The sequence below is a fragment of the Limtongia smithiae genome (assembly GCF_038497785.1).
Source record: "Limtongia smithiae strain NRRL Y-17922 unplaced genomic scaffold V1518scaffold_4, whole genome shotgun sequence".
Taxonomy (NCBI): Eukaryota; Fungi; Ascomycota; class Lipomycetes; order Lipomycetales; family Lipomycetaceae; genus Limtongia; species Limtongia smithiae.
The window spans coordinates 755,202-768,444 of NW_027117625.1; the positions used below are offsets into that span (position 1 = coordinate 755,202).

General features: G+C 50.0%; 6 protein-coding genes across 6 annotated transcripts; 4 read left to right on the forward strand and 2 right to left on the reverse strand.

The window, feature by feature from the left end:
- Positions 1-1,180: 1,180 nt before the first annotated feature.
- V1518DRAFT_415143 (HORMA domain-containing protein) lies at positions 1,181-4,662 on the forward strand. Its single transcript, XM_066903742.1, has 6 exons — positions 1,181-1,722; positions 1,782-2,694; positions 2,752-2,905; positions 2,964-3,656; positions 3,705-3,895; positions 3,951-4,662. Exons 1-6 carry the CDS (start codon positions 1,586-1,588, stop codon positions 4,374-4,376), a joined length of 2,514 nt encoding a protein of 837 aa, XP_066760346.1. The 5' UTR covers positions 1,181-1,585; the 3' UTR covers positions 4,377-4,662.
- A 568-nt stretch (positions 4,663-5,230) lies between these two features.
- V1518DRAFT_437586 (eukaryotic translation initiation factor eIF2A-domain-containing protein) lies at positions 5,231-7,242 on the forward strand (the record flags this gene model as incomplete). The annotated part of the gene is made up of 4 exons (XM_066906330.1): positions 5,231-5,255; positions 5,308-5,377; positions 5,433-5,723; positions 5,781-7,242. The coding sequence occupies 4 exons, from the start codon at positions 5,231-5,233 to the stop codon at positions 7,240-7,242; spliced, it is 1,848 nt and encodes a 615-aa protein (XP_066760347.1).
- A 260-nt stretch (positions 7,243-7,502) lies between these two features.
- V1518DRAFT_415152 (uncharacterized protein) lies at positions 7,503-9,434 on the forward strand. Its single transcript, XM_066903743.1, has 10 exons — positions 7,503-7,903; positions 8,003-8,084; positions 8,145-8,296; positions 8,346-8,397; positions 8,462-8,549; positions 8,674-8,724; positions 8,780-8,835; positions 8,895-8,935; positions 8,988-9,066; positions 9,121-9,434. Exons 1-10 carry the CDS (start codon positions 7,774-7,776, stop codon positions 9,332-9,334), a joined length of 945 nt encoding a protein of 314 aa, XP_066760348.1. The 5' UTR covers positions 7,503-7,773; the 3' UTR covers positions 9,335-9,434.
- V1518DRAFT_450036 (uncharacterized protein) lies at positions 9,149-10,342 on the reverse strand (the record flags this gene model as incomplete). Its single annotated transcript, XM_066906504.1, has 2 exons — positions 9,149-10,051; positions 10,105-10,342. 2 exons carry the CDS (start codon positions 10,340-10,342, stop codon positions 9,426-9,428), a joined length of 864 nt encoding a protein of 287 aa, XP_066760349.1. The 3' UTR covers positions 9,149-9,425.
- A 191-nt stretch (positions 10,343-10,533) lies between these two features.
- Positions 10,534-11,613, forward strand: V1518DRAFT_415157 (tropomyosin). Its single transcript, XM_066903744.1, has 3 exons — positions 10,534-10,633; positions 10,814-11,118; positions 11,170-11,613. Exons 1-3 carry the CDS (start codon positions 10,607-10,609, stop codon positions 11,330-11,332), a joined length of 495 nt encoding a protein of 164 aa, XP_066760350.1. The 5' UTR covers positions 10,534-10,606; the 3' UTR covers positions 11,333-11,613.
- On the reverse strand, positions 11,418-13,170 carry V1518DRAFT_415160 (uncharacterized protein). Its single transcript, XM_066903745.1, has one exon. It carries the CDS (start codon positions 13,048-13,050, stop codon positions 11,677-11,679), a length of 1,374 nt encoding a protein of 457 aa, XP_066760351.1. The 5' UTR covers positions 13,051-13,170; the 3' UTR covers positions 11,418-11,676.
- Between the last annotated feature and the right edge of the window lie 73 nt (positions 13,171-13,243).

Consider the following 13,243-nt stretch of genomic DNA (forward strand, 5'->3'; position numbering starts at 1 on the left):
CCGCCTGTCTTAAATCTCCGCCCTCGGCGTGCCCACACCTGCACGCGCCTACCGCGCTATGTCCCTGGCTGATATTCTACGCGTCTGCAACGAGCTAGACGCAGTTCACGCCGGGAGAGCGGCAAACTTGTGATCTTCGAAGCGTGCCTGGCGCGTGCCTGGACCTGTTCGCGGCGCGACGACCTCTTCTCCCAAACCAAGACTTAAGGTTTTGGGCGTGTCGAATCCGCGACGCGAATTGTCTTCAATCAGTAAACTAAATTTTATGCAAGCCGCTAAAGTCTCGTACGGTGGCAAACGTGCCGTCCGCAATACATTTAAGGTTTGAGCCGTACACGCGTCTACTATGGCACGGCAGGATGGACTAACCCAGTTTTGGCAGACCGCAGCTGCCGCTGTCTTACGTAGTCCCCCTTTTTTCTTAGCCGCCCCTTTTCTGGACGCCCGGAAGATTGGCAAGTGTACTACTTCGCCAGACTCGCTATTCACTTGCAGCATAATCAAGAAACGCTTATCCCACTGCAGCGTCGAGCGTAGATTTAGAGTATGGCCCGGCAGTGCGCCTTCACCGTCAGCGAGAGCGGACTACCTCCGCCCTCCAGCATGCCGTGCATGGCGAATAATTTGCTATGCATGCCGATGCGGTCCGGCAGGCTCCGGCGCAGGCTAGTCCTCATATGGAACCCTTCCAGAAGTTTTTGGCGTGCACGCAACACTCCACAGGGCCGCCGAGCCGGTATGCAGCCCACCGCCGAGTCGGCGACGACCGCGACCTGCAAGAGCTCACCATCCGCTTCTCAAATTAATCCCTGACTCTTCTGAGATTCAAGAGGGGAGAGACGGAGTTGTCCTCTCCATGCGTTGTGTAGCTTGGACTTGGTGATGCTCACCGATGTTCGTTGTTCGTTCGGAGTAGACAGCCAAAGATCCAAAGTAAAATCACCTGTCTCATAGTCGCAGCCGGAAGACCTCTCCGGAATACTACTCTCGTACCGGCCATGTAAACCAAATCGTCGCGTGCGATATTGTCGCAGTTTTGCCCAATAGCCATAAACTTGCTAGAAACTGGTAGCAACGTCTAACTCGTCTGCTGTCTACCGAAAATGTGAGGTGACACTACTTGGAGCTCGATTACTTGAAGAATGCTTGCGAAGGGGAGCTCAAGATCAACTAACAGCCACCAGCGTCGAAAATCGGTCGGCACGCATATCTGCATTCTTCGGTTGCGCGCGAAGTGCAAACTTGCGCGCTAACCCGACAGGGTTTGACAGCACTATTTCGAATGTCCGGGTCAGAGGAGAGCACAGCTGTTGGTCCCTAACCTTGAGGCTCAACGCCAACCCGGTCACGTTTTTCTGCTTGGGCTAACACAGACACGCTTGTTTGACGCGACGCGTATTCCTTAGCTTTGGATTCCCACGGCGGTCCCCCTCAACCTTACATTCTTCTTTACCTCTGTGGTTCTTGCGGCAACTCTAAGGCCCCTTCAAGATTCTAGGTCGCATTGCTTTATTTCCCGATCTTCTCTGGAGCTTCTGAACACGTGCTTACGCAGTTGAGGATTGCTGTTTGATCGCTCGTCGACATGGCGCAGCTTATTCGCCCGAATCCATTGATGAAGGGCGAGTTAACCTCGGTTAAGATGTATACTTCGCCGACTCAATCTCAAGAACTGGTGCAATCGTTCATCTCAGCGTCGTTTGGATGTTTGACGTTTCTTAGGTAAGTGTGACCATCAGCGGCGGCGTGCGTATCCTCTTACTTACGCTAGCATAAATCAGAGGATTGTTTGCAGAGAACAACTACTCAGACAAGCGCATTGCTTTAAAGAATAATCCCAGTTCTCGCGAGTTCGTACGATTGAAGTTGCTTAAGCGAGGTGTCTCGACTCAAGGCGACAAATTGCTGGACTGGATCGAACGCGGTATATTCGATGCCTTGCAACATAAGTATTTGAAAGCAATTGTCTTTGCGATTTTTATAGATTCCAACAGGCCTGATGTTGTAACCGAGGCATACACGTTCAGTATATCTTACCGCGCGGATGGTCCTGCGAGTATACAGATGGTTGAAAGCCAGAGTGGTGCTTCTGTCGAGATCGGTGTGTCGAGCATAGATGCCAATACGCAACTGGCTCAGTTGATGCGTAGTTTCATCGTTTTAACTCAGGGCCTTCCAGCTTTGCCGCAGGAGCGATATCTGACTATCCAGCTACTATTTTCGGAAGACTGCCCAGATGATTACCAGCCGCCATACTTTAAGGATGCGTCTGATGATGTCGATTTGCATTTTAGCTCTCGCGGCGAACACGACATAGAAAGCGAGCAAGTGGGAAGCTTTACAGCTGGTTGGCATGCGATCTCGCTCAAAGTTACGAGTACGTCGGGCTCAGATTTCGGCAATTTCGAGATTCAGTCTTCCGCACCGTCTCCAGAGTCTCAAACGATTAACGCATTCGCCGGGAGAAACGGCAAGTCCTCTGTCAAGATTGAGACTCTGTTTGGTCAGATCGAGGAGCCTAAATGGGGAATACCGAATGTAGTTACAAGATCTCAGGAACAGGCTAGGCAGCACGAACAGCGTGAAATGCAAGCGAGACACCAACACATTTCATTTTGTCAGGCTCTACCTGAGCCGCCCTCGCAGGCGAAGTTGGAGGGTCAGACTGACCTAGGTCAAGCTATTTCAAATTTGGTATGATATCAGCGTCCTTTGGTTTATTCTCTGATAATTGCCGCTAATTAGTATCAGTTTACCGATAGAGTACCAAACGGCACACAGGACGTTCAGACACAGCCTCTCTCACAGCCAGCTTCCATGCAGTTTACCAATACGCAACCGCTATCTCAGGTTACAGTTCCACAAGAGTCCGTCTCTGACTCCTCCCGGAAGAGATCTTCAACAGGTTAGAGAATCGTTGCATATCTTGAGTTTCCAGTCGCTGACATCGAGATTTGTTAAAGAACGAAGTAAGAGTACGCCAAAGTCACGTCAGAGCACGACAGTTGCGAAATCCAAGAGCAAACCTCCGGCTCCAAGAACGCCAGCAACGAAGACTATGAAATCAGAACCTAAATCGGACGACCGAGGCAAAAAATTGTCATCTGCCAAGAGATCTCATAAAGCGAAGGGTAGAACAGCATCTGTCTTACAGGGAATCGAAAATTTACGCGTCAGCGACGGTGGGACACAAACACCGTCTTCTAGAAAGCCGACAAAACGATCAGGGACTGCATCGCAGAAGACGAGTCGGGCATCAAGCGTTGGTTCGGTGGCAATAAGCGCGCACAATACTAAAGACACGATTATTCCCTCTCAGATGAGTGCTGGTGAGAACGAGTACGGTACAAAGTTTACCATTTCATGTGAATGCGGACACAATCAACAAGACGATGATTTTGATTTCGTTGAATGCTCACGGTGCAAAGTGTGGAAGCATATTGCCTGTTACGGTTTTGAAAGCATTCAGGACACCGCGCTTGAACTGGAATTCGTCTGCACTATGTGTCGCATGCCTTTCTTGAGCGAGTCTGACATGAAAAAAATACGGCTTCTTGCAATGTTCAGACGATCACTGAAGATAATATATATGAATATTTTTACACGGCAGGCAACTTTGCCGATGAATTATGTCAATTTGTTCCACGAACATTTGGGTGTGTTTGGTACGCGCTGTTTCGTTCTCTTGATCTAACAATATTTAGGAGGTTCCAAAGACCAAGCATCTCTGATGCTCGCGTTGTTGTCGCACGAGGGCGTTCTGGTGTTTCCACAGGCGCATAAACGACAACAGACGCGCATTTTATCGCGAGTGCCTGTTTTAGTGAACACTGACTCTATGAAGGAGCAGCTTCGATTGAAATATTTTGACGCTACTGCAACTATCGAGACTGTCGTATGCGAAAACATCACGTCATTTGCTGTAATTGGATTGTTGACTTTGTTACTAGGTCGACCTCGTATCCGCTCTTCTCCGGATGTTCAATGAATGCTCGGCGGAGCCATCCGATACTGGAGCGAGCGATAACGTGGAAATTCCTGATCACCACGAGAGGAAGAGATTTCGAGCCGTCATGTCTTCTTCGGAAGCCGAGCACTCCGTACCCTCGGCTCCAGAACAATCTATGCTGCTGTTAAAAACTGAGGACCAACGGGATGCAGATGAAAGTTGTCATCTGACAGACTCGTTTGCCATGCCGCCGGACACCAGCGATAATCGATTGATCAATGATAGCCGTCCTACTAGGCCCAGAGATATAATTTTGACTCCTGAGATCACACATTCAACTGATTGTGCCGCTGTCATCTCTCCTGAGAGTAACCCTCGGAAGCGGAAGATTAGTGTTGTCGAAAAAGCTATGAGCTTAAGCTACTAATTACTATGTGAATCGTTGCGGTCTGACTTCTTTGGCTATTTATGCTTGGAGCTTATCTTAAGGTAAATCTAGAAGAAAATTTTTGCGTTGACACCGTTGCTTATCGCTATGTTTTGCTCACTTGGCAGAGTATAATTGGATTTGTATAACAGCTTGTATTGTATAGGAATATAACATTGTGTCGCATGGATTCAGGAGTGGGCCCACGACGGCAACTTCGCTAAAACTCTGCAAGGTATTGAATAGCAAGTGAGAATTACTGGCTACTCAACCTAGCAAAAGTTGTGGAGGGAGGCGTAGATTTAAGGCTTGATCGTTGACTCGTTGCACGTGAGTCGTCGAAGCTGTTGTACGACATTTTTAAAGCAACTTACAGTGATGGCTTCGTAACACCGACCCGCACAACTCGTCACGCTCTCCTCTACAGCTTCCCGCGGGAATTACTGACTCTTTATTGCCGCCAGCTGATTTCTATTCAGCACGGCGGAGTTCTATTTGATCTTGCCTGAGCACTAGGTGAGTTTCTTTGAATTGAATTTTTTGATCCCCGTCAAGCGAGTCTTCTCTGCCAGCATCACTATCTCAACTACCCCTTTTGCTGGCTGCAGTATTGCGCCAATCAGAGCGGGGAAAGTATTTGTCTCTATGTTCAGCATTTGCGAATGTATCAGATCAATCTTGACACTTTTCGATGTGGTGCTCGCACGATACTAGTTGGACCGCTGATGACCATGCTGCTTGAATTGTCGCCCTCTCCAGCTAGCGAGTATTAGTCTAACCCATGATTAGAACGAAGCGGAAAAGTTGCCTCATATATCTACGCTTCCCTGCTGCGTCGTATTTGCAATTTCAATATGGCGGCGGTTCCTCAATTCTACTGTAAGTTACTCAGTTGTGCGACAGTACGCGTGGGCAGCCTAACTTTATCTAGATCGGACCTCGAAAACTATCGGTCTCACGGACGCTGTTCCAAAATACAGTGATGTTCCAGGATTCGTGAAGTATGTCAGATCATTGCATTTGGTGGATTGATAGCAGCTCTAACCAAAATTTTAGACCAGCTGGCAATCTTCGCACCTGCGTCTACTCCCATTCCGGTGGAAACTTTGCGTACGCTACTGTGGAAAATGTCCAGATAGTCAATTCATATACAGGAGAAGTTGTGCAAATGCTGCCGATTCCTAATGTCTACGACTTGTCATTTTCGCCGAAGGGAAGCTATTTGTGTACGTTCGAACGACCGGTGAAGGTCGAGGAAGGCCAGACCGTGCATCACAACTTCAATATCTGGAATGTCGCGACTGGAGAGAAGACTATGTCGTTCATTCAAAAGGCGCAGACAATGGCGTAAGTTGATCAGTTCGTTCAGTTAAGCTGAATACGTTGTCTAATAATAGATCACAGAAATTTCCAGTTTACTCATGATGAGAAATTTGCTGCGAGGTTGGTCCAGAACGAACTTCTGTTTTACGATACGAGTAAGTTTGGATTATCACCTTCTCACCGTTTGCAGCTGGAGGGTATTTCGTCTTTTGCAATTTCGTCGGGGAATAGCTACTATGTTGCAGTTTTTGTTCCTGAGAAGGGCGGAAAGCCGGCTATTGTTGACGTTTACAGCGCCCCAAATTTTGGACGACCATTGTCATCAAAGTCACTTTTCAAGGCTGAGCGAGTTGTTTTCTTGTGGAATAACCTCGGAACTAGCTTGATTGTGTGGACTCAAACGGAAGTTGACCAGACTGGCAAGAACTACTACGGCGAGTCAAACCTGTATCTGCGCGGCATTGCTGGTAACTACGATAGCCGTATTGCGTTGAACAAAGAAGGACCAATTCACGACGTGGTATGGAGTCCAGATTCGAAGGAATTTGCTGTCGTGTACGGGTATATGCCAGCGAAGACCATGATTTTCAACCACCGTGGAGAAAGTATCCGCTCGTTGCCTCTTGGTCCCCGAAATACGGTTTTATATTCTCCCCACGGCCGTTATGTGATTCTAGCGGGTTTTGGAAATTTGCAGGGCGAGGTGGATATTTACGACAGGCAGAACGACTACAAAAAAGTGTGCACGATCGATGCTTCCAACACAAGTGTGTGCGAATGGAGTCCTGACGGTCGTTACATCTTGTTTGCTACGACAAGTCCCCGTCTTCGAGTGGATAACGGCGTGAAGATTTTCCACATAAGTGGCAAACTTGTGTATGTTCGTGAGATGAATGAGTTGTTCTCAGTTTCATGGCGTCCGGAGAGCCCAGACAGCTACCCTCTGCGCTCTTTATCCCCACCTCCAGAGGTGCACGAGTCCGCGCAGTCCGTGGAGCTCAAAGCGCCGGTAAAGAAGGCTGGTGGTGCTTATAGACCGCCGCATGCACGCGGTAGCGCGACGCCGCTGCATTTCAAGAGAGAGGACGAAGGCGGATTTGCGATTAGCGCGGTTGACGAGGCGAAACAGCGCACACGAGCAAGACGTGCGATTCCTGGTGCTGAAGCGCCTGCGGAAGAGGAGAATGCGGATGCTTTCTTGTCAAAGGCTGCGCTGAAGAACAAAAAGAAACGGGAAGCCAAGAAAGCGCGCGAAGCTGAGGCTGCCGTGGAGGCGCCGAGTGTGACTCCAGGTTCGGCTGCGAACGGCCAGGACAATGGGTCGCCAACTCCGCCAGGCCTTGGCTTTGTGAAGGACGGAATCAAGTTCAAGAACCCTCAGGACGAAAAGAAGTACAGGGGCCTGTTGAAGAAGCTTCGTGCGATCGAGGATCTCAAGGCACGTCAGTCCAAGGGTGAGAAGTTAGAAGACACGCAAGAAACCAAGATCAAGACGGAGGCCACGGTCAAGGGCGAACTAGCCGCGCTAGGCTGGACGGAGTAGAGACGGCGGTTAGTTGAGAATGTGCTACGACTAGTTCATGTATGAGGCGCGATTTGTGTTTTGGTGATTTGCATTGCATTGCACTATAGAACAAACCAACGAAACTAGATGACTGCATACTTTCAGGTGCCAGAATGATGATGATACTAAGAACGAGACTCAAATGGTTTGGCGAGTGCGGATTTCATTTTCAGCTTCAATGTTGCATCTTCTTTTGTACATAGCAGCTTTGTGAATGATGACAAAAGTTTTTGCTTGATGGGTCTGTGGACGTGCGATGTCCACCATTGTCGAGTGAATTTCGGGAAGCTGATCACGCCGTCCATGAAATTTCGCGATGATAGGTCCATTTAAGTCTAAAGCCCTTACCCGCAGTGCATGAACGTGCGCTGATGTTGCTGATCAGAAGCAACTCGCCGACGTGACGGCATATTGCGGTAAGCCCGGTTGGACCATTTAGTAGCAGTTTTGTTGCATAGATTGCAGCTTATCACTGTACTCGTGGTTTAACGACTGAAAAAGACAACAAAAATGGAAACGAACGAAGCGCAAGAAGAGTCTGATCATATCGTGGTCATCACCGGCGCGACAGGGTTACTTGGACGAGCGGTGGTCAAACGATTTGCAGAGTATTGGCCAAAATGGACAGTCATAAGTACAGGTATAAGCTAGTTCAAGTGGAATATTTGAAATTGAGAGAGGAGCGGCAGGGAAGGAGGGTACTTGCTGCCTGAAGATAATAACGCTGACATGTATGCAGGTTTCACGAGGTCGTCGCCGCCAGTCGTAGCGATTGATCTCATGGACTTTGAGAGAGTCGAGCTGTTTATCAAGTCAAAAAGGTGAGCAGTTACTGTGTGATTTTCCGTATATCGCCTGAAATACTGATGGGTACTGGATAGACCCTCGATCGTGATCTACGCCGCTACCAAACGGTACATACCGACAAATGCAGACTCGCGAACCGAAGTCGAGGAGATCGACGTTATTGCGCCTAAACATCTTGCTAAAGTAACGGCGGCACTTGAGATTCCCATGATCTATATATCAACAGGTAGCTGCAATCCAGAGGTGTTGTTGACGACCAGACGATAACTCTGTAGATCTCGTGTTTGACGGAACGAAGGATGTGTACGAGCCTGAGGATGACGCAAAGTAAGAAGTTTTTGAACGAATCATGAACTGCGAAGTTGTTAGAGGGCTGACGTGTGCCGTACAGTCCTACAAATATGTCTGGTATTCTGCGCTTGAACGGCGAAGTTGAAGTGCTGAACGAAAATCCGAGCGCATATGTCTTCCGTGTTCCTGTACGTACTTACGACTACAGATTCTGTAGTTGGGTTGCTACTAATACGACGTCTAGGTACTGTACGTTTAATTTGGCGCATTGGGTGGAATGGTACTTATGCAAAACTGGTTAGCTACGGAGAGACAGAGCAGTCCTCAGAATCGCTCGTTAATGGCCTAGTCGATGTCGTTCTGGTACGGTCCCAATAATCGATCCCTACAAATTTTTAGCTCACGAGCGACTACTTAGAACGTCACGAGAGAGCAACGTCTTGACTGCGACAATTGGCATATTCAATATCCGACGTAAGACCTCCGCTATGTTACTCGTTGGAAGTCCTTCACTAACCATAGTTATGATATAGAAACACAGACGACGTTGCACGCGTGCTGAAAGATGTATCAGGTACCTTTCGAAGATTTCTTTCTACTATTCCTGCAGATGCTCACTCTGCTAGAGCGAATTCTGTCGCAGCAGCCACAGGACAAGCCTGTCCCCCGAAAAATGCATTTCAGTGCTACTCAGAAATACACAAAGTGAGCGCCAAATCCTTTTACAAATATGGCTTGTAAATCTAACTATATACCTAGATTCGAAATATGTGAGATATTCGGGGAGCTGCTGGGCGTTCCCATAACGCATTTGCAACGGATCGACGACATGACGAAGGATATCAGCACCCGCATGGCATATCCGCGCAACTGCCACTTATCGAATAAGAAGCTTGAATATCTTGGTGTTGATGTAAGCTCGGTTGATTTTGTCCAGTGGTGGAAGAGGCACCTGCTTCCGGCGAGAAGGTAAGTGTTGCGTACGGTGCTTCTGCTTCCGGCGATGCGGTCTGTAGTCAAAGCATATGTAAAAATGAATGTTTATGATGTGCCAGATTAAGTAATCACGAAAGGTTAAGATCGGAAAAAGCTGCCAAGTCATCGTCAAGAGCGTGATCATCCAAATCGAAGTCGAGTGCAAGATCTAGGCCATCTACGCCTTCAATGAGGAGCGGACGCTCAAAGTCATGTAACCCGTCGCTGCCTACGGCTGGCTCTTCAATTTGGATATAGTTCAACGCATCATCAAGGGCTTGTCGAGCAACATGCTCCACTCTGCGCGCCATTTCGGTTTTACCGTCCTTGTCTCGGGGATATTGATAATCGGCAATAATGTCATTGCTGAACATTGCTGATTTCAGAGCGCCATAGTCGATTGGTTCAAAGTCGTCGCACACGAACGGGATTTCTGATATTATAAGCATGAGTTCAGTACACAACGGAGTAGAAAGCGCACCAGTAGCTTGAGGAGGCATATACTCCACGTCCTCAACGACGTCAACAAGCGAGACGGCGGGGGCAATGTTGGCAGCCTTGACTTGCTGCTTTGCAGACAGTTTTGTGTCGCTCAGCTGCTTCCGTCGTCGTGCGGACGTAGATTTCACTGGAGCTTTCTTTGATTCTGAGTTCTGTGTCGTAAAACTCGGCTGTGCGTTCGTATCTTTGCCACCGAGCGGCACTCGTCGTTCAGCTAAGTAGATCGTGAGCAATTGGCTGCCTTCAGAGAGACAATTTTGCACTTACCAACAGGCGTCTTAAGTGGTGTACGATATTTTGATCGCAACTCATGCTTTCCCGCTCCAGCTCCGGCATGCCGATTCACGTTCTCGTTCTTCGCAACGAGCGGCGTACGCGCGGCGTTGGCCTTCTTTGCGAATGGAGTCTTCGGCAGCAATGTGGAGCTACTGCCGCCAATGGTCTTGTGTGGCAGCACATAAGCGCCGGCTGTTTGGTTTTCCTTGTCCTGGTAGATCGAAGTCATCGTGGCTACATGACAAGAAGAAGAGAGAAAGACATCGCGGTGGCATCGCGAGCGTTGTTTACATCGCAGAGGCGCACGTGATGGCGTTGCCTGAACAACGGATTACCAGTGTACCTGTGATTTAGTGGGGCTTGTGGCGCACGAGGCTGTGTCGTAGTCGTCGTCGTCGAACCGTGTGGATATGAGCATCCCTTCTTCCTACACCCACCCTCTATTCAAGTCCGCAACCTATCACTTTGAATTTTCGTGTACTTTACCGCTAATATGTCTATGATCGAGAAGCTTAAGGAGGTATGTGCTGTTTAACTGATGCATTCGTGCAAATCTGGCGCGGATGTGATTCGCTAGTCTGCTGTGACGCGAGCGCGATACGCGTGCCAATCTGGCGCGCGCAATCTCGACGAGATCGGTGCCAGCAGAACAGACAATCCATCGATCAGAGTAATACTGACCTGTGTTTTTGTATAATAGCGCATCGGTGCTCTCAGGATCGAGGCGGAGACCGCGCAGGACAGGGCAGACGAGTCGTCGAAACGCGTCAAGGAGCTCGAGGCGGAGTTGATGACAAAGGAGCAGGAAATTACCTCGCTTACGCATAAGAACTCGCTTCTAGAAGAAGAAGTCGACAAGCTCGAAAAGCAGCTCGGCGAGGCCAAGACCGCGGCCGAGGACGGCGCCGCGCACGGCTCGGCGAACGAATCGCTGACGAGGAAACTGAACAAGATCGAGGAGGAACTCGAGGAGTCGGATAAGAACCTGCGCGAGACTACCGAGAAGTACGTGATTTCTGGATTGGTTAAGAGACTCAAGTGCTAACTATCGCGCAGGCTGCGCACGACGGACGTCAAGGCAGAGCAGTACGAGCGCAAGGTCTTGAGCCTCGAGGCCGAGGTCGAGTCGTGGGAGAAAAAGTTCGAGGAGATGTCCACAAAGCACGACCAGGCTAAGGCCGAGCTCGAGGAGATCAACAAGCAGCTAGAGGGTATCTAATCTCTGGACGACGTATAGTTGTTACTCCTATATATAAATTTTTGCATGCATGCATATTACAGTTGACTGGTATTACACTCATTTGCTCTGTTCGTGGAGGAGCACAATGCGTGCATGCTTTTTGATAACTAATGATTTAATGAGATGTGCCTTGATGTAAAAGAGGAATTCATTCACTTAACTTAAACCAGCGCAGGAGGTTACTACTGGATCATAACATACAAAACTAAAGCTACAACAAAACGCCCGCTATATACATGAAATGCAAAGTCACACAAAACCGTCAGATCCTCTCTTCATATTACGCTTGAGCGGAACAACAAAACCAAACATAAGTAACAAGATTATAGTCTATCGTTCCGCAAGAGATCATCCAGATACGCACTTGGGGCGCGCTGTCCGGGCTGTGGCGCAGTGTTAAGCGCTGCTGCCGTGCGCGCGTATGAGGAGGGACTACTAGCGACCTGGTTGTACATGGCCGAGTACCGGCCATTGAGACTTGAGGTCGACGCGGCGGCCACGCTCCCACTGTTGTAGAACCCTGCAGGCAGATATGTCGAGCTTCGGTTACCGGCGGCAGCAAGGCTCGGAATGAGGCTTGTGTGTGCGCCGGACGGTGCGGATCGCCCGATGGTGCCGGCTGTGGGCGAGTAGAAGGTGGAAGTGTTGAATGACGGACCGGTCGCTGGCGCGGCGAGATCATCGTAATTGCTGATCGGTCGCGCACTGTTATATGCGCGTCCGGCTGAGGTGAGCTGGTCGAGCGAGAGCACCGAGCCAGTAGCGTTGCCGGCGGCCGCGTAGTATGGTCCGCTTGATCCAGCGGCGGTCTTACCGCCGCCGAAGAAGGACGCCGGGTCGCTGAATGGGCCGCCCTTGGGCTCGGCGGTGTAACGGCCGGCAGCGGACGCGCGGATGGAGCGATGCAGGGAGTATGCGACGATAGCGCGCCAGGCGAAGATGGCAAGGAGGATGCCGCCAATGACGGAGCCAACGGCGATGAAGACAGTGCCTTCAAGAGCCGAAGATTCCTTCAAGAATGGGTTATCGGATGTGTTGGGAATTGTGACGGTAGGATATGCGATCGAGGTTGAAGTCGCATCGGTGGTGGTGGCGTAGTATGTCGGCAGGCTGTAGGTTGACGTCGCGTCATTGAGGGTATTGCTCGCCGTGATCACAACCTTTGTCGTAGTGGTTGACGAGGTCACGGATGCGGTGTCTGAGGTGACAGTCGACGAGACCGCGGAGTCGGTGGCACTGCTTGATACTGTGTCACTGGTGCTGGTGGCGACCACAGACGAAACGACCGACGAGATTGCGGATGTAGATGAGACAAGGACACTAGACGAGGCAGCGATGGCAGTAGATGTACTGGCGACAACGACTGACGAAGAAGCGATAGCAGTAGAAGAGACGGCTGCGACAGTAGTTGAGGAGACGACGGCAGCGGTGGAGCTTTCGGAGGCTGCTGACGAGCTCGACACGACGGCGGCGGCAGAAGACTCGGTGGTGGTGGTAGACTCTGCAACGACCGCCGAAGTGGCCTCAGACGTGGAGGACGATGTGGTTGTGGAAGACACGGCGACGGCAGTGGAGCTCGCAGCGACGGCGGAGCTGGACGACGAGACGGCGACGACTGATGACGACGCCGTCTGAGCGGAAGCAGGCGCACCGAGGAGCAAGGCGGCCAGGAGGCAGACGAGAAACGAGCGGCGCATGCTTGCAAGACAGGAGAGGCAATGGAGAAAAAAACGGGCGCGATACAAAAACGCGAAGAAAATGAGAGGACTAGGGCGGAGAAAGGAACAGCGACGGGGAAAACGGGGAAGAAAGGAGAGACGAACACGATGTTGGGCTTTGTTTTCGAGTTGCAGTTTTAAGGGCGCGCCTGAGCCCCTGGCTTATTTTTGG